Here is a 24,189-nt window from a genome sequence, read left to right as displayed (position 1 = left end):
TAGCTTTTTATACGCTTTATGTAGTCTTCCTCTACACAGGTTATTTTCTGTCGTAAGAGCATGCTACAAGTAGTAGTGAGCAGCTTAGATCCTTTAGGGCTTTACAATTACTCAGCTGCCATGATGAAACACATTGGATGCTAGCAACAGGAGTTCCTTGGCCAATATAAACACTTGAACTAGTAATTACAGCCTCTGATACTTTGCTGGTAGTAATTACATCCTGTATTCCTCTGCCCCAAGGGTGGTGAACTGCTGTAATTCAGGAGGAACCAAACTTCTGCTGTCTGTTGCCATCAGACACTTGGCCAATACACATTGTGTATTTTCATAGCTCCCAGTGGATCGTAAGCTGTGAAGAATGCTAGAATAATACAAAGGATATTTACTTAACAGTTTTGCCTTACAATATGTTGGTCTTACTTTAGAAAATGGGTACTGGATCTGTTCAAAGACTAATGCTTGGGGAGTACTTTCTTCATAAAAACTTTTTTAGATGTCCCCTTTATTTGAGGACATTATTGTAAAGTAGCCTCTCTCCTGAAATGCAGTGGTAATAGCTGTTTTGGCACCTGTTTACGTTGAGCGTGCTTCTTTTGCATGTTCAGCTGGATTCAAACAGCCACTTATATCTTTCAATCCTGTACACTCTTGGTTGCTGGACTGCATAGACTTTTTCAACTCTTGTGCTGTAGTCATTATGTTCTTCTCCCAAGTTACTAGAGATAGAATGAGATGAAACTGCTTCAAGCTGCATCAGGGGAGGTTTAGATTGGATATTAGGAAAAATTTAGTTACTGAAAGAGTGGTCAGGCATTGGAAGAGGCTGCCCAGAGAGGTGGTGAGTCGCCATCCCTGGAGGTATTTAAAAGATGTGCAGGTGCGGCACTTTAGGGCATGGTTTAGGAGACATGGTAGTGTTGGGTTGATGGTTGGACTTGATGATCCTAGAGGTGTTTTCCAACCTCAATGATTCTATATGCATTTATTTGTTCAGTGTCTAATTACTTCATTAGTCTTCTCACAGTAAGTCAAATTTAGACTTTCTTCTAGATGACCAGTATTCAGAAAAAAATTGCTGAGAGATATGGTCCTAATAGTGCCCTCTGATATTTTGCTAGTGTTCTGTTCTTGAAATCTGTCCTTGAAAAGTAGACACACCTCAGTTGCTAGTTAATTGTTCTATATTTGTTTGCTATTCTTTTCAATTACATTGCTGTCTGAGCAGGGGGCTAGTTTCCTATGATTATTTTGTTGTTTTGATGCTTTAGAGTTTAACAGACTGAAAACTCTGAAAATTCTCTTGTAATTGACAAATAACACATTTTCCTGTAGAGTCTTTGCTGTTCTGTACAGTTTCTGGTCTCTTTCTTGTAGTGCACGGCTTTCTGAGAGATAATAGTGTCCCTCACCTAATAACTCATTAGGACTTAGTGTCTTCCAATTCTTTTCTCTATCAAATGTGGTCAGATAGGCTAAGATGGGCAAAAGGCATTAATTCTAACACTTAAAGATGAGTGTAAATAGTAGGATCGCGTTAGCCTCATTTTCTCTGGGAAAAATGTGCAAAATAGTTGTCATGGTATTTACGTACCTTTTGATTTTCTAGACCTATGTTGTTTGAAAATGAGTTTTGTCTTTGTCAGTGAAGCTGTATTAGTTGTTGTCAAGAGGGGAGGTGGAGACTGAAAGATACAGGGTCTTGATGATATTAAATGTAATGCTTTTCATAGTATTAATCTTTAGGGAAGGGTCGAATTGCCTTTATACACTAGTTAGGAATGGATTTGCTAGCCTGTATACAAGGTTCTGTTAAGGGAGGTCATTTGGTATACTTCTCTGCTCAATTGCCCTTTTTCTTGAAGTGTCATTGGATTTCAGGTCCAGGGTGTGTTCTGTTAAATACATATATATATTTGAGTCTAGTGGGAGGCTTACTGAGAAGAGTATGTGTAGCATGAGGGTATCATGTTGGAGAACTAAAGTAGTTGATGTTCATCTTTGTCCTTTACTAAAGCAATATCTAGACAAAATTGAGCATTAGCAATGTGCCCTTGTGGCAAAGAGTTCTAATGGGACTACATTGGGAGGAGTGTTGTTGGCATGTCAAGGGAGGTGATCCTTCCCCTCTGCTTAGCACTGGTGAGGTCATACCTTGGAGTACCAAGTCCAGTTCTGGGCTCCCCAGTGCAAGAGAGATATGGACGTACTGGAGAGAGTCCAGCAAAAGGCCACTAAAATGATGAAGGGACTGGAGTATAACTCCTGTGAGGAAAGGCTGAGCGAGCTGGGATTCTTCGGCCTGGGAAAGGCATGACTCAGAGGATTCTTATCAATGTATATAAATACCTGAGGGTGACTGAGCACTGTCACAGGTTGCCCAGAGGGCTTGTGGAGTCTCCTACCTTGGAGATATTCAAAAGCCACCTGGACATGGTCCTAGGCAGCTGGCTGTAGGTGGCCCTGCTTGAGCGTGGAGATCGGACTAGGTGAGCTCTGGAGGAGGTCCCTCCCATTACCTCTGGAGATGTCCCTTCCAACCTTGACAGTTCTGTGATTCTGATCTGTTAGAAAAGTAGTAGGAGGAGGTGGCAGAGCCACCCTATTTGGCTGAGGGAATAAATCTGCCATTACTATTATAGCTCATACCTTAATGGGTGATTTTTTTGCTTTCTCATCTTCTCTGTGATGGCTCTGGTGATTCAGGCAGCCCTTAGCAGGTGTGTATGGAGTACAATTTTTGCCACTTTCCAGCATCCTTGTTTCTGTACAAGATCTCTCTTCCATATCAGATGTATTCAGGAGAGACAGCTTGGTGGGATAGCCATTTTTTTCATGAGTGTGCTCCATGTTCTACATTTTGTTACAATACCATTGCATGCAGGACTGATTTAAACAAGCCAGGAGAAGTTATTGTCCACAACTTGTGCTTTTCCAATGTTCATGTCTTACTATATACGTGCTTTAAGATCCAAGATCTTGCCAAACTGTGTGGTGAAGCAGTCTGAGTTTGTGTCCCAGTGCTTCAAGAGCTATAATTGAGGTTTTGTATCAATCTGGACTGAGCTGGGCTGTGGTTTCTTTCCACTATGCTCTCTCCTCTACTTCATCCATAAGTGATCATCTTTCTTACTGGTTTTGTAAAAAATAGTGCTATTGCCATTGTTATTGGTAAACATCAAGGGGTAAAACATCTGTTGAGCATAGAAAGTAGTCTTACATTGCAAATATCTTTACGCGTGCATATCTGGTTAATTGTCTATTCAGCATGAAAAACTAGGTCAAAAGACAGGGCAAGTAATAAATTAAACACCCAGATACACAAACTCGGAAGAATAGGAGATAATGAAGAAGATACCAAAGACCAAAACTATCAGGCTATTGGTTGATGGGCCATTGAAGGAGCAGCTCAAAGCCTTGGGGGAAAGAAGATTATCATGTGTCTCATCGAAAAGAGCAAACTTATTCTGAGATATTTGAGGGGGCTTGTGGGATTGTGTAAGTTGTTATGGATCGTCTAAGGGAAGAGCCAAAGGCAGGAAAAGGGAGTGTAAGAAACCTGCTGATCATTACGCTTGTGCCCAATGCCTTATCACTGCAGTGATAACTTAATAAGAAAGTCTATCTTATTAAACACTATTCATAATTATTCTCCTGGTTGAGGGTTCTCTCTGTTCTCTGTGTGTGTGGTGCTAGTGAACTTCAATCCAGAGTACTTGGTGGGTGACTTCAGAGGTCTGAGAGCCAGAGCCCATAGGTCTGGGCTTGAAGCCCACCAGCTTCGGCTTAACTGTAGCAGCTTGCTGTGTGCATGTCTGCTTTTACTTAAAAGCACCAAACCACAGGCCTTAAAAGGAGGTCAAATGGAAGTCCCGCTGCCATAGTTAAGTTCTAATGCAACAATGTTATGCTTTATAATTAAGTAGTTTTTTTGAAGGCTTGGTTTTCTGCTTCATGAACTTGAGTCCTGGGGAAGTGTTCTTATGTCACAGTGTGTATTATATTCAGAAGCAAAACAAGTGTAATAATTCCAAACTTAAATAACCAACATTTAAAAAAAAGGAAATAAAAGAATTGCATGTTGTTGGAGTTGCTGGTGGCTTCCCTTAATGTGAATGTCCTTTTCTGTTGTGGAAAGAAAATATTTAAACATTAACTCTTACTCATATTTGGGAAATGTCATTGCTGTTGCTGGCAATTGAGAGTTGAGATTAAGTAAAATATTTGAAAATGATGATAAGTAGGCTCAGATTAATGCTGGTTTTTAGCAGGATGAAATGTGAGTGCCTGTCATGTTTATAGCTCTATTCACTACAGATAAGAATGTCATCACTGGTACTTGAGCATATGGGAAACTAGGGCTTAAAACTCTTTCAAAGGTTGGCAAGATGTGATTTTGCTTAAAAAAAATCACTAGTGTAAAATATGCATAACTGAGCAAAAGTATTCCATATACCTTTTTACTTTTAGAAGATTAATATATTCTAAGTCTTAGCAGCAAAAGAATTATTTCCAAGTAGTACCACATGCTGAGAGAATAAGCCACTGAAATTGAAATGCCTTTGTTTGAGGTTTGAAAGTAAGAGGTTGGCATCACACAGACTGTTGTAATAAAATCTTTTCTATGTTTGTTACTAAAGATCAAGTATGGGATTCTTAAGGATTACTTCAATTTATTTGAAGTTGTTATAAAACTATATAACAACTTATGTCATTATAAAGTATATATATCTGTTGTTATATATAACAAGTGTTTTCAAGACTTCTGTTAGTTATTTTTCTCTGAAAGCAATCTAAGAGTAAAATGAACTTGTCTCCAAAAAAAATAATTTCATTTTGTCTGTAGAACTCCTGAAAAAGAATGTAACAATCTTGTTAGAATTTGTGTCTAATTGCAAACCACTAGTAATATTGAAAATTTAACTACATTGCAGATAAAAATGTGGACTTTTGAGGATGCTCAGAGAATGGAAGTTCTTGTATGGAAAATAGGAATTCTAGTAGTTGTTCAGAAATATTTGGTACTGGAGGTCTGTATTAGGTATTGTGTATTATGTTTTAAACAACCTTGATTCTTTTTGGCCATCTTTGATAGCTGGGCAGTTGAGATTAGAAGGTTGGCAAAACTTCTCTGATCTGTGTTTTTTTACAGAATCATAGAGTGGCTGAGGTTGGAAGGGACCTCTGGAGATCATCTGGTCCAACCCCTCTGCCCAAGCAGGGTCATCCAGAGCTGGTTGCACAGGACTGTCCAGGCAGGTTTTGAATATCTCCAAGGATGGAGACTCCACAACCTCTCTGGGCAACCTGTGCCAGTGCTCAGTTACCCTCACAGCAAAAATGTGTTTCCCGATGTTCAGACGGAACGTCCTGTGTTTCAGTTTGTGCCCACTGCCTCTGATCTGGCCACTGGGCACCACTGAAAAGATCCCAGCTCTGTCCTCTTTGCACCCTCCCTTCAGGGATTCATATGAATTGGTAGGTAAGATCCTGCGTGAGGCTTCCCTTCTCCACACTGAACAGTCCCAGCTGCTTCAGCCTTTCCTCATGTGAGAGATGCTCCAGTCCCTTAATCATTCTGGCCATATGCTGGTGTCTTTCCAGTACGTCCATCTCTCTCTTGTAGTGGGGAGCCCAGAACTGGACTGAGCAATTGATTCCTAGTAGTAAAATCCTGTTAAGAAAATTAAATATCTTCTCTGAAGTACTATAATAAAACTGATCTATAAGAACTGATTTTTATACAGTGGAAGATGTATTTATTTTCTGTAGTGCCTTCTGAATCACATAGGGCTTTAGTAATAAGGTTTGTCAAGATTAATAACTGCGTAACAGCTCTTTAACTCAAGATTTTTATGATGGTCTACATTGTAGAACAGTAGATGAAGCCCCATAGTAGTAGTGACGACTATGGAAAATGAGATTTCAGTATAGTGGATTGGATGCGTATATAGATGCTTGTTTATTCTCTTTTTGACTGCATATTGTCTTCAACATTGGAGAAATTTTGCTAGCATGGTTATGGTTGTTCTTAAAGCAGTTTTGGAACATAGAATTAGTGCTAGACTGATGAAGTTTGTGATGGGAAAAACCTACCATGGTTTCTGACAGTGACTTTGAGGGTGCTTAATGAAGCAATAATGAATCTTTCATGCTTTCTAGCTAATTGCTTCTTGTGTGATATTGGCTAGTAACTTCCACCAAATTATGCAGAGATGTTGGTTTTCTTAATTTCCTTCTCAAGAATGAAGGGAAGTGGTGGGGAAACTTCAAAATCATAACATTAAAACCTTGGGGAAATCACTGCTGTCTGAGTGACCTTCTCCCCCTCCAATAACGCTCCATTGACGCAAGTTAATTAAAGCAGCAACGTATAGTTGAACCGAAGAACAGATTTCAGGTTACCTTGGAGTACTGGAATCAATATTTAGTCTGTGACCCTGGGAGAAAGACAGCAAAACTGAGAAGCTTCTGTTCATAAATAATGCCAGAGAAAGAAAAAAAAAAAGATCTGCATGCAGCTAACGAACAGTAAGCAGTATTGAAGAGATGAAGAGATATTTGCATGTATCAGAAGTTAGTAGTGCAAGAAAGTGAATTATTTCATTTTCCAGCCTTGCTGTGAAGACAAGTGTTCCAGTGTGCTATGTACTTAGTTTAAAATTTCTAGGTATCTGGAACTTGATGCAAAAAAAGACTGAGGACTAAATTAGAAGTTGAGAGAGCTATCGGTAAAGGGCAAGTCAGCGGTGAAGCAGTTGACAAAATCACTGAAGAACCTTCACAATTATGGGATGCAGTATTATTTAACAGAAGGTTTGGGTCTTGCAGACAATGTAGCTAAGTGGCTACTTCAATCTACATATAATTAAACCCTGAAAGACACTATCTATACACTGTGGTGAGAAAGATGGAATTAATAATCTGGTTTTGGGGGGAAAATATCTAATGAGCATCTTGGTAACTGTCAACTTTAGCTTTATGTTAGAATGCAAAAAGTACAAGAGATTAGTTCATTTACATACTTTCACCCTAACATGCAAGTGAAATGAGTATATGCACAAGTAATAATGATGCAAAGACCAGCAACAGTTCACTCACCAATTAAACAAGGTTTAATTATTGCACAATTTTGCTTTAAAGACTGAGTATTAATCTTCAACCCAGATGTTATTTATACCTCAGTGTGAATATGGAAGCTAGACATTTCCAAATGGAAAAAAGAAATCAATTGCTTTCAGAAGCAAATGCCTCAGGAAAACATTAATTATTATTCTGAATGCATTTGACAAATGCTGAGCAGAAATTAGTGGAGTTGAGTTTCTTCAAAGTTCTTAAAGTGTTAGGTAAATATCTAGAACATACTTGCAAGGAAGTTCTTCACAACTGTTAATTTGCTTCTTCTGCCATGGAAGATTTGGCCTTTGACAGCTTGACTTAACTGACTAAATATACATTATTTTTATGTATATAATATATATAATTTATAATAGACATTTTATAATACAATAATATTTATATATAGCTTTTAAATTGTTAGATACAGCATTTAAGCAACATTGATGATGACTGTTGTGCTCTCCCTTTTAGTGTCTAAAAAAAGAAAATTACAGGGCTAAGACTATAACTTGAATTTCTTTGTTTAAATAAGTCACGAGTTAGCTGTTGCCTTTGATTTGCTTTCCTTAAGACATAAAAGGTCACTTTGCATTCTCTGTGATTTTCTTTGGGCTGATTTGGTTTATTGTGAAGGGTTGTGTGTGAGAGAGAGAGCAAGCAGTGGGCAGTTTTATTCAATTAGAAAAACAAACCAAAACAACCCACCCCCCCCAACCAACTTCAGCCTTGTATTGACACATCAACCACTAGAGATTCATGAGGGAAACTTTTTCCTGCCCTCTGAAAATGTCACTGAGTTGTTACATTTGTACTAAGAACCCAGTAATGCCAATCTGTATTACTTATTTCCTTTCTTCCATACATTTGGTGGTGCTGTATGAAAATAATCTAAATGCTGTATGTAGTAAGTTGTATTGGCCCAATGCAAAAAACATTTGGTAATGTCGAACATTTTCTCTCAAATAGTTTTGTTAGTTTTGAAAAATGTTCTCTCTCTTCATATAGTGTGTGAACACTTAACATGGAAGAAAAGTACTATTAATTGTTTGTTTTTATCAAGCTTATTTCAGTGTGAGTGCTGCTGAAATAACTTTTAAATGCTGAAAAAGCATTGGCAAAAACGACTTATTAATTTTGTACAACACTTGAGATTTGTAACATGCCATGAAAGGTTAAAACCCAACTTTTTTTCAAAAGAAAATTGATCAGCACTGAAATGTCAACTGTCTAGGTACAGCAGCATACTGGCAAACAAACACTGTTCTCTTATTTCACGTTCCCCAGCTGCATAGCATTTGCATTGTGACATTTTGTTACAACATTAGTAAGATAGCTGATGTTTCAAAATCAATCAGTTTTTGTTGGTATGAGGCAGCCGGCAACTTAGTTGGATGTTGAAGGCCTTTCTCTGAAATGTAATTAAATTGAATTCTTGGGCTCTGGCAATATCTGTATCTCATGACTTCTGAGTGGTGACTGCAAACCTGTACAGTTTTGAAGACCACATAAGGTTATCATTCTGAAATATCTTAAAGGCAAAAGAAAGCAAAATGAAGACTTTCTCAGTACAAATCTTTTCTAGATATTATACTTTAAACTTATTTTAAGGCAATTATTTCTGTGCCTAGTTTGTTAAAACACAAGGCAGAAAAATAGGCTGCCTAACTGGAGAGTTCATATCCTTTAATACTCCTTTTTAGGGAATTACTAGCTAAAGTTCAGGTTTGGTTGAAAATGAAGTTGTTTTAATGTTTAGAATTCCTTTTCATCAACAGTGTTTCTAATCAGAGAGAAGTGTATTAAGAAGCTTTTCGTGACTATTGCTTCCCCCATTCAGGCTGTATTCTGGAATAAAAGGTACATTGAAACTCATGTTCATCTCTGAAGACAATCAGATAACACTGGGAAAAAGATTCTACCTGAGCGGTTTATGTCTCAAATAAGATGTCAGTATATAGAGTCTCCCTTTTGAAATAAAAGCATGGGCTTTGTTATATGCATCGAGAAACACTTGTAGTTGGACTCAATATAAGGGGAGCTGAGACTTAAAGGCCTGTTATTTACCGTAATCATGCTGGGTATTTGCATGGTTCATGTTGATCCTAAATACTACACATATGTAAAAAGTACTTTCATGTGTGTAGTGTATCTATACACTACAGAAACTCCAGAAGGATAGCTAATCTGGATAGACTAGGGATAGGGAAAAAAACCCTGAATTAAGGTAAAAAACTTTCACAGAAAATATTTTGCTATCCTCTCTCATTTTTCAGATATCCCCAGTGAGCAAGGAAAGCCGGGATCTGTGTTTCTAACTCTCAGATATGTCATGGCTACTGTGCTGTCAATAAAAAAATATGTATGTCTGGTTTTGGTTACATAAAAGCTGATACTCTGTAAATCTGGAAAACAACTTAAAACATTGCTGGCCAAACACTTCTTGAAGGAGTTAGTTGGAACAAATGTAGTGCCTAGTAATGTTAAATAGGTATCTCTAAACGTAGTCTCTCTTTCAAAAATTGAAGCAAAAGATGTGAATAGGTAGTGTTGGATTACCAGACTAAAACATAATTTTGCTTCATTCCACAAAAGATAATTTCTAAGTGCATCAGTTCCTGTGGATGTGTTAGTGCTGCAGGTACTACTGCAATGGTATATTTTACTCATATCTTTGTTTCCATTGATCTTTTACCTTATCTCCCCCTTGCACTTCACTACTGTGCAGGCTTGTACTCAGCTGGATGATGCACTTAATGGGAACAAATAGACCATCGTTAGAGGTGTAAGAAGGAGTACTTTGTGTTTCCAGATGTACAACATAATGATTTTTAATCATTATCTAAGAATTGAATAGTTTTAGGACCAATGTAGTTAATATCACCTCTGTTTTCTGCCAAAGTTTGTTTGTTAGATAAAAAGATTTTACATTCCTGAAACAGGCTTGTTATTTAGTCTTTGATGAAGATGAATTGTTCATATTAGGACCTTTAACAGCAGGTTTGAAGAATTTCAGGAAAAGCTGTGGTTTGTGTATATACCACAAGTGAAGAAGCTTTCCCCTTCCTGTTACACAGGTCACCAGGTCAGATCCCGCTTTAGCTCAAATCTAAGCTAAGTTTGTTTCTGACTGATCACAGAAACATTCCTGCAGAAAGTCACTGTTTTATTAAAACTTCCAGCAGGATGCAGTGTTAGCACCTCTCACGGTTAAAATTAGGATAATCTTAATGTGACCTTACAGAAACATGGTGGCCTAATGTCACCTTGAGAAGGCTTCTGTGAAGTCTACATCCAAAGAACCATGTCTTGCATTTTTGCCTAGTTCATGTATTAATTTTTTACCCACTTGTTAACACTGATTAAGCTGTGGTGTAATTTCTATTGCCTACACAAACAAAGCTGTCAGGTTTATGTTAGCATCAAGGTTTCTACTTTATTTATTTTGTTTCACAGATCTCTCAGGAAAAGTCCAGTAGAGCTGTAAGTTACTGGTGTGTTTAGGCTTCTGGATAAGAGTGGTGTGTTGTGTTGTATGGTGGTTGGTTCGTTTGTTTGTTTGTTTTTTTAAATGTCCTTTACGGGCCATTTAGAAATAGCCCACAAGTTTAATATCTTTCTCCCTGTCTGCTCAAACCTCAGTGGAAAAATCTCTCTTGTATAAGTTTGGCAATCGGTTTGTAATACTGTAGTTCAAAACCAGTTCTAGCAAACAATTTAAATGTTTATGCCTTTGTTTTCCTTTTAGACCACAGAGCAGGCCACTGTAACCCTTTGGGCTAATAACTAATGCTTTTCTGAACCATCGTGTATGTATTGCGTCCTTTTCAGAGCAGACAGGAAAGAATTATCTAACTGTTTCAGGGCAACAGTGAATAGGAAACTTTTTTTAAGGTTTTTAAGATGAGCTAACAAAAAGCAAAGGTCACAATTAAGACACTTTAACAAGCAGGGCACGTTCTGTGAAGTGGCATATTAGAATACATAGAAAACATAAGTTACAGCTTATTCCTTAGGCAACAATAAGACACTGAAATAGATTCTCTCTTTAAGCTTTTAAAGTCCTAACCATAATAATTTAATGTCTGAACTAAGCTGTTTGGTGTGTGGTACGTTTCCCCCCCCTCTCCCCCCCAATCCATGCAGCATTGTTAAGGAAGCATTTTAGTGATGTATTCACTCTGAATATGACAAACTGTTCATGTTACACAGCCAATGTTTCTTTCCTTCATAAAAATAGTTGGAAAATTGCATTAAAACAATAACGAACAATCTAAAGTTTTCAGCTGAAAGGCTGAAATTGAAGTTCTGATGTCCAAAGCCATTTGGTTTTCTTCATGCTCTCTCCTTTCTTATTGTAACAACTGGGAAACAGAAATGAAGGGAAGGGCTGTCTTTAGCGCTAAGTACACCATAGGAACAAATAGTTGTTGTTGGGAGAATGGACTAAAGCATACAGGATACAGTAAAATAATACACTAATCCATGGGTTGTTTCTTTCCTTTCTAAATAGAAATCTCCTCTCTATACTTAACCTTTCAGCCACCTAATCCTTTTTTCTGTTCATCAATACATATAATGGGAAGATGCAAGAGCCTTCACAGTGTAAATTTAATCCTCCTAAAAATGTTGTCTGTAGCCTGTGGTCTAAGATTCAAAACATGTAGGGTTTTGTTTCCCTTCTAATACTCTTACTTCCCATTTCTGTGTTCTTACTACTTTCTAAAATTTTCTTGCCAGTTATCTAACTGAAATCTAACAAAAGCCTAACAACTGCAGTTATTCTATGCTGCATCAAAATCACCATTAAAGATGTTTTTCACTAGTGCATGAACGATATTTAGTTAGAGAGCATGAAATATAGGGGTGTTGTTTCTAAATTCTTAAAATCATGATACAATACACTTATAGAGGTTTTTACTTTACTTAATCCACTGGCTTTGTTACTGCTGCTACAAAGATGGAAAGATTTGGAATTGAGCAATGACATTCTATAAGGTAAACACTTTCCATACTCTTCTGCTTTTCTTTTTTCTTTGTTGTCACAGTGTCCTATTATTTCTTGCTACTGTTAATAGTATAACTGCTTCAATTCTACTTCAGGTTTGGTTTTTTTTTTTTAAATTTCTGTGGGTGGAGAATGAGTCTTATGAACCTTTGACTGGTTTCACCAAGGCTTAGAAACTGTTATTCTAATCATATAAAACATTTGTGGGTAGTATTAAAGACCATACAATTATCTTGTCAATGTTGTCCCTAGTAGCATTTAAAACTAAATTTGGTACCAATTCGTTTAATTATAGCAATTAAAAATGAAATGGAAAAGCAACTAACCTGGATGCGATCACTTCAACTTAATAGTTGAAGCCCAGTAATGGAATAGTGAAGTGTTAAAATGGTTGTAAAGGAAGACTGTAGGGAGATGTGCAACTGTAGGGAAAAATTAGCTACTGTGTAATACTACATATTGTAAGCACAATGTTTTCCTCCATTTTTCTTTGACCTTTTTGGGAGAGCAATAAAAATGTGGTCTAAATTTGTGTATTAAATTTGATAATTGAAAATAGTGTAATTTGTTAGTACTGTTTCAAATGGATATGGTGACTATACTTGTTCCTTTTGGAGGTGGCTTCTTCAGGTCAGGTCTCTAGATCACTGGGGAAGCAGTTAGGAGTGGGCATTGAAGTTCAGTGGTTTTTTTTCTGTGGGAGGGATGGGATCAACTTTCTGCTTTTTAAAGGGATATAAAAGACTTCATTAGTAGCAGATTTTGACCCTTTGTGTCTTAGCTTCTAGTTAAACACCTCCAGTCTTTTTTTTTGGGGGGTGGGGTTCTTTTGTTTGCTTGTTTTCCCAAGTTTGAAATATTTTTCCTTTTTCTTTTTTTTTTTTTTTTATGTCTTGAAATTTGCCTCTCTTAATAGGGAAGTCTTGCTGTGGAGTGGTAAAAGGAGGTGGTATAGAAACACCTTCAGTAGATTTTATACAAACCAATAGCAGTTCTTTTTTTTGATTCCTGTAAGATAGACCACTAAGCTTTCAAAATACTGTTAAATCTATGCTGAAGCTCAAATTCATCAGCTTCTTATTGGTGTGAAATGGGTTATATATATATGTGGTGGATTGATCCTGGCTGGCAGAAAAGCCACCCTCCCCATTCTTCCCTGAGCGATGGGGGAGAGATTCAGGATGGGCAAAAATAAGAAAACTCATGGACTGAGGTAAAGACAGTTTATTCAGAGAACAGTGGGGAAAAAGGAAAAGCATGCAAGTGATGCTCGCCACCAGCAGACCAATGCCCTGCCAGGCCCCAAGCAACGGCTACTTTGGAAAAACTGCCCCTCAGTTTTATTGCTGAGCGTGATGTCATATGGTCACAGGTGATGGTAGACTTTAGCAGATGGCAAAGGTAACTGACTTTTTTCTGTTTGTCAGTTTTGGGTGTTTTAGTAAAGGCCTTTTCTTGTAGTTTTATGGCTGCCTTGTTCAATCCCTACTTTTCATCTTTGCATTTGGATTAGAGCTATTCCTTCACACCCTTTGTTAGTGGTGTAGCTATCGTAGCAGAAATAAACAGAGGAAAACATTCTAGGAAAACCTTTTCATCTATGCCACAGGAGGCTCTCAAACCTAAACCTGGTCTTAATCCAGACCTTGTTACACTGAGTAGTGGAGCATGTATGGAGGTGATGATTGTTCTGGAACTGCCAGTGGACATACAGGTTAAATAATTTAGGTAGCCCCTCTAGGGAAGAGTCTGTATTTCCAAGAACTGGAGGGTGCCTGCTGGGAACCATGGGCTCACCTTTAAAAGTACTTGCAATTTTGTGTGCTGGTCTCATGTTTGGACGGGGTAAGAAAACCAGACCAGTCCTTAGACATTGTCCTTTACATTCATTATTACTTGAAGTACCACTGCCAAATCTTAAATAATTCTAATGTTCATGTAGTTTTCCAATCATCGCATGCTTTCTACGTTCTCAAATTGTTACCTTCTTCATGCCATATGAAAATGTCCCGTTTATTTGCCATAAATGCAGTGTAGTGAAGACTAGAGATGTGATTGTTGCGTAGAGCTCAACAGAAAAGAACTCAGTTTCTTGCTCTTCTACAAGATTGCATAAAAATATTACTGAATTTTGCAAAACTTTAGAAAGCTTGCTAATCTGAATTGCAGTAAAGACAGCTGGTGGCTCTGGTACTAAAGCTAGTATGAAGCTGGGCTGAAGTTGTCATCTCAGCTTTCAGTTTATTCATTCCTTTTCCTCATATTGTTAGGTATTCTTCCTCCTTTCTCAATTTTATATGTTGTGTGATTTTGATAACATGGTGCTTAGATTGCCGTAATTATCTACATCACTCACCCCAGCTTTCACCGTCTCAGCTCAACTCTGAGGTGTCCGCATGTTCTGTCTGCGGCTCACTCTGCCTGCTCCTCTTGTCATCTGGGCCTTGGGACTGGAAATATCTTGACTCCGCAGTGTTTTATGTTCTCTGTAAATTAATTTGCTTCAGCATAATTAGAGTTTGGAGCTATGCTCCTTACTTGACAACATTTTGGTGTCTTTCATGTATCTAAAGTGTTAAATAGCATGGTTTTGCTTTTTTTTTCCCCGGTAAGACGATCTTTGTGTTGAGTACCGTATAGAGAAGGTGGTAAGGCTGTGCTTGCAGGAATTTGTCTAAATTTCCTTTCAGAGTAATTGGAAAAAGCCTGCAGAATTTCAGTTTGGATTCTGTAATAGGGATTATCTTTTCCTTTAAAAACAAAAAATACTGTTGAAAAAGAACATGAAATTCTTAGCTTTCTGAAACACTAGCATTAATTTACCACCACCTTTGTAAAAGCTAATTTTATTTACAGCATGGCTCAGTTAGAAAAAATACAGTTGTGAAGAAAGACTTTATACATTAAAATTTTATGTTTCATTTTTATAATCCAGGTAAGTTAAAGGGCAATTTGTTCTTTCAATTAAAATGGTTCAAATATTTTGATGGGCTTTCTTCAACTGTGTTTAAGGAAAACTATCCTTAGTTTTAGATAGAAAAGAATAGTGTCATGAGACCCCACATCTTCCTAAAAATAAACATTTGAGTTAACCTAACAAAGTGTTTCTTGTAAGAGTTGAAAGGTGTATGATCTTATTTTCACAAGAGCAGATATTCTGTAGGGAACTTTATCTTGTCCTTCCAGGCAACATAATGGAAGAAAATGGGGATTCATTTGCTCCTAAAATTTGCAGATTCAATAGTTGTTGGTGAAACACAAGACAGTAAGAAAAAAAACATTAAGAACAATGGCCACGTGGATTCTCCCGTGCCTTCAAGGGATTATGTTTTTTCCCCTTAATGGTAGTTCCCAAAACAGCCAGCATGCCAGCATGAGCCACTTCTTCCATATTCTTTCATTGCAACATCAAGAAAAAACTTGGTTAAATATAAAGAACACTGGTTCTTGGTTCTACCTCAATTCCTACATGTCTCCTAAATTAGTTTTTAAAAGAGTATTTCTGTTGGTTGATAATGTTTACATAACAACATAGTTTATTGTATATATAACTTTGACAATAATGTCAATACTTTTGCAGGTTTTGAATTTTACTGTTTTTTTGCTTGCCATGCCGCTGCCCAGTTTGACTTTCATAAACAATCTTGTTGTAAATACTTTTTTTTATAATGAGGAAGAAATTGGGTTTTTTTAATGGTTAAGTGTAATATTTGAAGTGCCGTATAGAGAAAAATACTGTATGCTAGTCTCAGGTGAAAATATACATATGTATGTGAGTGTGCACACAAATACTGTTTTCTGTACCAGTTAAATTATTAATAGAAAGGGAAGCAGATGGTATTTCAGGTAATTTATTCTGTGTTCTGATTTTAGCCAAGTGGAATAACTTGGCTGGTATTTAGAGGGCTTCCAAGTTTTCTTCAGAAATAATTTCTGGTATTCTGATTGTGTTTAAAACAAAATTCGAAGGTCACTTTATAGAGGACATGAATATAGAACAATATGTTTATTGGCCTTTAATAATCAGTGGTAAGAAAATGAGTTTTTTATCAAAAGAAACTTCTGAATAAATATGGAGCTTAATGAATTTTTAGTACACTGTATGCATCTCAGTCTAGCACCATAAAATAAGGGAATGTGGATAATGCTTTAATTGTCAAGATACCAGCATTTTTTTAAAGAAAGATGAATGGATTTCTGAGCTGCCTGAGTTACCTTTACTCAGGTGAGTACCTTGGGTTACCCAGGACTGAGAAGAGCTGCCTTTAGAAGTGGTGATTGCTGCAAGCCAGGACTGCTTTAACAGTTGAAGTTGCCCATTCCTCCTTCCCCGCTCTCCTTGCGTTTGGTAGCTTCAACTTTCACTCGACAGACTAGCTGTTTTGAACCTCCTCTCATTTAGCAGGTGGTTGGTACTGCTGCCTTGAGGCACAACTTTAAAATTTGGCCCCAGTCTGACTTCTGCTTAGCAGCAAAGGTTATGAAAGGGATGTGATGAAAGGGTAATCTTTGAAGACAATATTAAACTCCTTCATATTCACACGGTCTACCAATCAGCCAATGGAGTTTGGCATGGAATTTCTCACAGTTATAAAGAACCCCCTGTACCCAAACACTAAGCACAGCTTTTTCCGGGCTATATTTATTTGTGGGTTATAAGCAGCGGTTGCAGCCTGCTTGTGAGACCTACCGCAGCACTCGCCTTTACTTGTGTGTTGGAGCCAGCAAGATGAAGCTATGCTGTTGGTGCTGAAAGGTTTTTTTATTTGGGGTTTTGTTTGTTTGTTTGTTTTTAATAAGATTTTTAAAGAGTGCATAACTATAAGCATGCTATTTTAAGTTATCTGTGAAATACTTAAGAACTTGATAGTGATATATACAATGTGAAATATGTTGACATTTTAAGTATGTACTAAGGTAGTTTTCAAAATACAGCCTAACTTGGCAGCAACAGAATAATGAAATTCATGTTATATTAAATGTTTTATATTAGATGTATGTCAGCAGTACTGCTAGGCTTCTAACTTTTATAGGTGAAGGTAGACACCTATATACTGATATTAAGCAAATTTAATACATATATTTTTCCAATTATTTTAGTTACTACACCAATTAACTAGCATTCTGCAATAGCGTGACATGTAATTGTCAATTCATAGACTACTAGGTTTATTTTTTTCAGAAAAAGTTCAATGTTTTAAATAGTCATATGATACAGTTACAAGAAAAAAGTATGTATTTAGTTTAGAAGAGTCAAATTACAAAATACAGGTTATGCCCATTTAAAGAAAAAAACAGTGTACACAGAGGCATGTTTATATGAAAATCCTATAGTGCTAAATATTTAAATTTTTCTATACAAATGTGAATGGTATATAATGTGGCTTAATGGATTATATTTACATTATGTGGCTGCTAGGAGACTGTCTAGAGTATGACTTCTAGCTCAAATATGTTTGGAAAAAAGTACACCACTTACAACACTATTTTATTCAAATAGCACTGTAATTTTAGAAAAATTACTTTTGACTGTTGGACTTTGTCAACTTGTAAATATTACTGCTAACTTCATATTTTGGAAGGTTGTGTTCAGTTTTGCTTTTTTTAACAGGAGAAACAATGTCTTATCAAATGTTTTGTAAAGTTGTAGCAATGCAGGGTGATTTGTTACATCACTCCTGCTTTGTGCTATTGATATTTCATTAACTGTACTTCTGTTTTCTTCTAGCTGACAGCACGATCACTGCCTTCCATACAGTCTGATGAGAGACTACAACCTCTGCTTAATCATCTCAGGTAACAAGGAAATACTTGTAGCTTTTATAAAAACTATTTTTTTATAGTAAATGCAAAGTATTTAAGCTTCTTTATGGACAAAAAATGGTTTTACGGTTGGACTTGATGATCTTAGAGGTCTTTTCCAACCTTAATGATTCTATGAAAACGGATTCCAGATAACACTGCTTGGAGCATGGGCTGTATTTTTTGCAAATATCGTATACTCTATGGTCTTTTTGGAAGATTTCTTCTTCCCTGTCATTGATGAATGGAGTCCTATTTTCTTCTTTTGATGGACCTAAGGAGCTGAAAATGTGAACCATTAAGATAATCTGCCTCTCTCTTAGTAGTATACAGCATATAGAAGCTCTCTACTGTCTTTGAATGTGCTTGGGGATGAAGAGTAAGAAAAAATACTTTTCTTATGTTCTCCAGGTTAAGCATAGATCTGGTCTCTCTTATATACATGATTGCTTTTTACCACTTTATATTGTTCAGGAGAGTTTTCTATGGTAGTATGCAGAGGACGAAGACCATACAATTAGAGGGAGAGGCATTGGCTTAGAATCAATGAATAATTTAGCTTGGATGAACCTCTGGAGATCATTTAATCTAGCCCCTGCTCAATGTGGATCTGGTTAGACTGGGTTGCTCAGGTATTTATTCAGTTGAATTTTTAATATCTCTAAGGGTAGAAACTTACTTAAATATTGAATGTCAGTAATGAAAGCTCTGTTTTTGAACACAGACAGCTTTGCATTAAGATCACTGAAATGATGTTGGATGAATTAGAAATGGAAGAGGTGAGGCTCCATCGTGATAGCACTGCACCAGAATTAGGCTGCAGATCTAGTTAGCATGCTCTTTATTTCATACGGTGCTCTATGGCATGAGGTATCTGTACCCGAAATCTGACATTTTATTTTGATTTAAAAAAAATTCGTTATTTCTATTACATAGGACCAGTTTAGTTTTTTATTACTTTTAGTGGAAATGGGAATAGAAAAATAGCTTTCATTGTATCTCTGCTTATTTACGTATGAATGAACTTTGTTCAAGAGAAGTGAATGAAATAAATATTGCAGCATAACTGTTATGTACCTGGTTAGGGGATACTTCTGAATGCTAATAACCCTCCATGTTTTCATTACCATACATCTTACTGGGATTTCAAAAAGTATGCCTCAGTGGCATGCCTTTCTCCATTTGAAGCTAAAGAGCAATTAGGTTAGCTTTTTATAAATCGTGCTCTCTAGGAGTAATTACTCAGAAATTTGAAATTTCTTTTGATACATGCTATGCATCTTTGTAAGCGGAACAGCCCTCAGTATCACAGCAATCACAATCTCTGCGCTTTTTTTTTTAATGGGAAAAGGAAAGGTTGCAAAAAAAGCTAGTTTAACAGCAGCTACTTTACAGGGATACTGTATCTTACATTTATGCAAAAAGCTATTTTTTTGCACATTCTTATGTTAACTTAGGTATGTATGTTTAATGGTGGGTAAGTTACTTCCATTTTGCTTTTGTGAAAATGGAGGGGCTGTTCCCAGTACATTTTGTCACCAATTGAAAAAACTACACAAATGCTTCCAAGTTGCCTTTTTGGAAGTTCCTCTAAAATAGACAAAAAAACTTCAAACCTTAAAACTTGAAAAATAAGCTCTGGCAATGAAAAAAACCACCACCAAATAGGTCATCTCTGTTATTTGTGTGAATCTGTGATTCATTTTTGCTTCATCTTGCTCATAAGAAAGGAGAGTATTAGTTAGTTGTAGGCTTTCCTCTGCCTTCATTGTGTGAATTCTTACAGCAGTATTTTATTTTTGGCATTTGTCAATAGAGCTTTATCAGGGGAGCAAAAGCTTAGAAAGAAACATGTGAAAAGAGCATACAATTGAAGGTTACAGAGCATTGTTTGGTCGTTAATGCCCCACACATGTTTTGGCAAATATTCATACCTGCTTGTGACTTTTAAATTAGCTAGTCCTCAGAAAAGGTCATTTTACTATGGAGTATGTCTGCATAGATATATTAATCCATGCCCTTTTTTTTAAATGGGCATAACATGTATTTTATAATTGGACTGCTCTGGACTAAATACGTATTTTATCTGTGACTTTTTATCCTGTTCTGTTTCATAGGTGCTTTCTAATATTAATTCTACTAGACTAAAAAAAAAAAAAAAAAAGAACATTTTTAGTGAAAATGTTAAAATATTTGATGCAAGATTGTGCTTAGGGATTTCACATGTTCACAGTAGGCTACAAGTTTTAAACTGCTAAAACTTTAGCAATTTAATAGAAATGGAAACTTTATGTCTAAATGCATGAGAAGAACACTTCTGCAACTCCTGCTATCAAAGGAGTTTATGTGGGTTTTGTGATGAAATTATGGGGTCGTAACACTCTACTGTTTAAAATCTTCAGCAGGAATAATTTCAAAGACAGACAAAAACTGTCACATATAATCCCATCAAACTACAATAGGACTGTGCCTGTACATGAATTACAAGGAGAAGCTGAGCTGGCTTTGTTTAGTCTGGTGAAGAGGCGGCTTAGGGATGATCAAATACAACTGTTTGAAGGACAAACATCACAGCATTGGAATTCTTGATGGTGGCAGAGGATGTGACAAATGACAGCGGTCACATATAGCAGCTTAGGAGGTTTCGATCGGACATTTGGAAGAATGTCTATACTAGAATGATAGTGCAGCAGAAGGCCCCGAGATGTGGAATCTTGGTTCGTGGAGATTTTTAGGATTCAGCCAGAAAAAAACATGGCTCACCTTACCAGTGTTGGTAGTAGTCCCACTTAGTAGGGTGTGGGACTAAATGGTCTTCTAACATCCTTTAGAGCCAACATTTATATGATTCTATTAATTCTGTCTTCAAGTGACAGTTCATAAGGTTGTTACAGAAACCAAGTGTTTTGCAAGACTGGATTTTTTAATGGATAACACATTACTCATGCAGCCATGCTCACCCTCCTTCTTACTTGTGCTCATCTCACAAGCAAGTAAAGAATGCACACCTTAACAGACTGGTGTCATTTACTATCCTCAACATCTGCATGTCCTCACTACATCTCATGATATAGTAACATATCTGTGAATAATACAGTATTTATCAGCATGATCCTACAGCTCTATATTTGAAAGATGTAGATCCTATTCTTGGAAACATTGGCATAGTGGAGCTTTCTTCTTGGTCAACAGCAGTGTGAATGTATCTATTGATCTTTAGTTGCAATATATGTTTAGAAAACTTCTGTTAACCAAGATTTTGGATTTTAGAAAAACAGCTTTTGAGTGATTGAGTTAGGCTGAGTAGAGAGAGGCAGGAATTTATATATGGAGGTGAAATAAAACTTTTAAAAGTGAAACGTAAAGATATTACTGCTTGCATTCCAGTAAACCTCAAAAAGAAATAATGAAAAGAACTATAGATATTTCTAGGTGAGTATGAAGCTTGATCAGGAAGTAACCTCAGAAGCTATGTGGAATGAAAGAAAGGGTGAGTCCAAAATATGAGCTAAAACTGGAAGCAAAACAAAGGAGAAAGCAAGCGTGATCACAAGCCTAGTTGGCTTGTGTTATGATGTGTTTTCAAACCAGCATTAGGAAGCTGTTTGACAACATTTAATGGTATGAAAAAATGAGGACCATTGTTCACAGAACAAAGGATAGTATTTTTTTTTCCCCCCAAGGTTACGGACATTTTTAAAAACAAATGTGGAGAAAATAATGGCAATCTGTGGAGTGTGGTTTTCTTGATGAAATCACAGAATCAGGGAATCTCTACTGTAGAAAATCAGAAGACCTGGCACCTAGAACTGCAAATCCAAAAGCTCTCGTCCCTTGAGCTCCTTGGGTCAAAAATCCAACAGCTTAGCTGCCAAGGCCACATGACTATGTCACGATCCACTGTTGGGTTACACAATTTGTCAGAAGTTGAGCCCCCTTGCTTTCTAACCAACCTCAGATAATCCTGGGTGGCTAGGGGCGGCTGGGCTAAACTTCTGAGTGATGTTCAATTGGATGTGCTATCGTGGCCAGGTTTGTTGTATTCTCGGGAACAGAATTAAGTCTCAAAACGGAGTCAAGTGCCAAGTCACTTTATTTGGCCGCCAACAAGTATGCAAGAGAAAAGGAAAGAAAGAACAAAAAAAAAAAAGGAAAAAGAGAGACAGAGAGTTACAATAGCTACCACCACAGATCTGTGGCATCCCGTCAATCCGATGTATCTTCTTCAGTCCGGTGGGGAAACGTTCCAACTGGTCTCCGCTGCTTCCGCCTTTTATAGCATTGTCCCGTTGCGTAGTCAATGAGCTGGTTTGCATAGTCACACCTCCCGCTCGGCAGTGGGGCGCAGGCGCAGTATCATCACTAGAGAGCTAGAGAGTGCTCAACGGTTCCAGAGGGTTCCAGGGGGTCCAAGCCCCCCTCCCATATGTTGTAAGATGACCCTGGGGCCAGGCGCATGTGCAGAGGACTGGGCCTATGTGCTCTGAGACAACAAGATATAGATCCTGTTGGGTAGAACTTCCTCAGTTGCCGTTGTGGTGAAGCCTTGGTAGTCAAGCCATTCTGGCGACAATGTTGAGACAAGTTTCTAGTCCCTTACAGACTAGTACTGGCCTCTTTATGCCCAGCTCCATTCTACCACGTATTCTGGATGGATAAAGTATACTCTTTCAGAGCACCACCTTTGAAGGCAGTTTGTAGGGTTCAGCTTTTTAGTGAGTGGTGTCAGTTATCAAGAAACTTTGACCTTGCAAAGGTGATATGTTACTTTTTAATGTTAAAATAAGGAAACATTTATGAGAAACTTCCCCTGTTTGCTTACCATGCTGAGAATATTTGAGCTTCTCAGAGTCTGAAAAGTAGAATTTCTTCTTCTCCCTGCCCTCCCTCCACCCCGCACCTTAGCATTGAGTTTTCTGTCCTTGCAGTAAAGTTTTCTACCAAGTCCAGACTAATGGTCAGCAAGATTCAGAAAGTATGTCCTTTTTATAGCAGTAACTTCCCAAGTCTTATTTTGTTCACTTACTGTATAGGAAAACTTTAGTGTCTTTTCTTTGGACCACCTCTTCCCAGGCCAGTCCTTTCTACAGGCACTGGGAAGAAGTGGTTTACTTTAGCTTAGCAATTTTTTTCAGTATTGGTATGATTCTAGTAAGTACTATAGGATACAAGAAGATGATCTAAAGGGATTACGGCAGAGCAGCCTAAGAAGTTGCCAGCACTCATCCTGGGATGTTATAACTGATTAAATGGTCATTTTCCTAATTGGTTGTTTTATAAAAAAATAAAAGAAGTTGCCTAAGCAACAGCTGTTCTCGGTTGTTCTATGCTTTGATTGTATTATTTTTGGGTCTGTGATTTTTGTTTTGTTTGTACTTTACCTCAGTAAAGTGATGCAGATCTGGTTCTACAAGAAAATTTAGATACTTATTTAGTAGAGTCAGTAGTAATAGACATACACAGCTCAAATGCTTTTAATTATTTATCCATTGTTTTGTAATAATAATAAAAAAATCTATTAAATACAGTAAGCTTGCCTAGTGCTCCAGTGTGTGCCAGAAATAAGACTAAAGGATGAGTGAATGCATGTATAATTAAAGGTACTATTTATACAGTAGTAAAATCAGCTCTTAGCTATATGCTTTTCACACTTTACAGTATTGAAATGTCGTGAAAATAATCTGTAGCACAAGTATCATCATTTAGCTAAATCCCTTTTATTCTGGAATTAACCTCTATATGCCTTCAGAAGATTTAAGAAATGGTCTTTGTAAGTTAGCTGCAAAATCCCTCTTGCACAAAGAAATTTGTTCTTAGCCAGACTTTGCAACTTGATATTTGGACCAATGTGCTGTATCCAAAGCTGCTGCTTGCTTTATTGCCTGCTGTACAGTCAGCTCTTGAGTTTGGTTGAGTTCTACTGTGAGCATTTCTGTTGGCCTATTCTGCAGCCCTGCATACGTCCTTATTCAAGAAGTCTGTATATATAAAAGTAAAAACTGGGCATTAGTTGCTTGTATTGGGTTTGAAATTACTTTGGTGCCAATGTCTACGTGACTGCCTCTGCTGTAGTGTGGGGTTACCTGAACTTAGCTCAGCTATCAGAAGTAGCTTCGTTGCAGTATGAATGAAAGATGAGGCAGGACATGCAAAGTCCTGTGCTATTTTGTCTGGGCAGCTACTGTCAGGTGTTAATGTGTTTGTATGTCAGTACAGACTTTACCAAGGTTTTTGACACTGTCTCTTTTAACATCCTCATTGAC

General features: G+C 37.2%; 1 protein-coding gene across 2 annotated transcripts in view; it reads left to right on the top strand.

The window, feature by feature from the left end:
• Positions 1-24,189, top strand: part of PRIM2 (DNA primase subunit 2) — a 119,475-nt gene that overhangs the window by 55,287 nt on the left and 39,999 nt on the right. For both annotated transcript variants that reach the window (XM_064447856.1, XM_064447857.1), the window contains one exon: positions 17,853-17,920. In XM_064447856.1, coding sequence (XP_064303926.1) covers positions 17,853-17,920 — 68 coding nt within the window. The remainder of the gene's footprint in view (positions 1-17,852; positions 17,921-24,189) is intronic.

Source organism: Phalacrocorax carbo, chromosome 3 (assembly GCF_963921805.1).
Source record: "Phalacrocorax carbo chromosome 3, bPhaCar2.1, whole genome shotgun sequence".
In the NCBI taxonomy this organism is placed as follows: domain Eukaryota; kingdom Metazoa; phylum Chordata; class Aves; order Suliformes; family Phalacrocoracidae; genus Phalacrocorax; species Phalacrocorax carbo.
The sequence above is the reverse complement of the archived record's forward strand: the minus strand, read 5'-3'. Positions and strand labels throughout refer to the sequence as shown.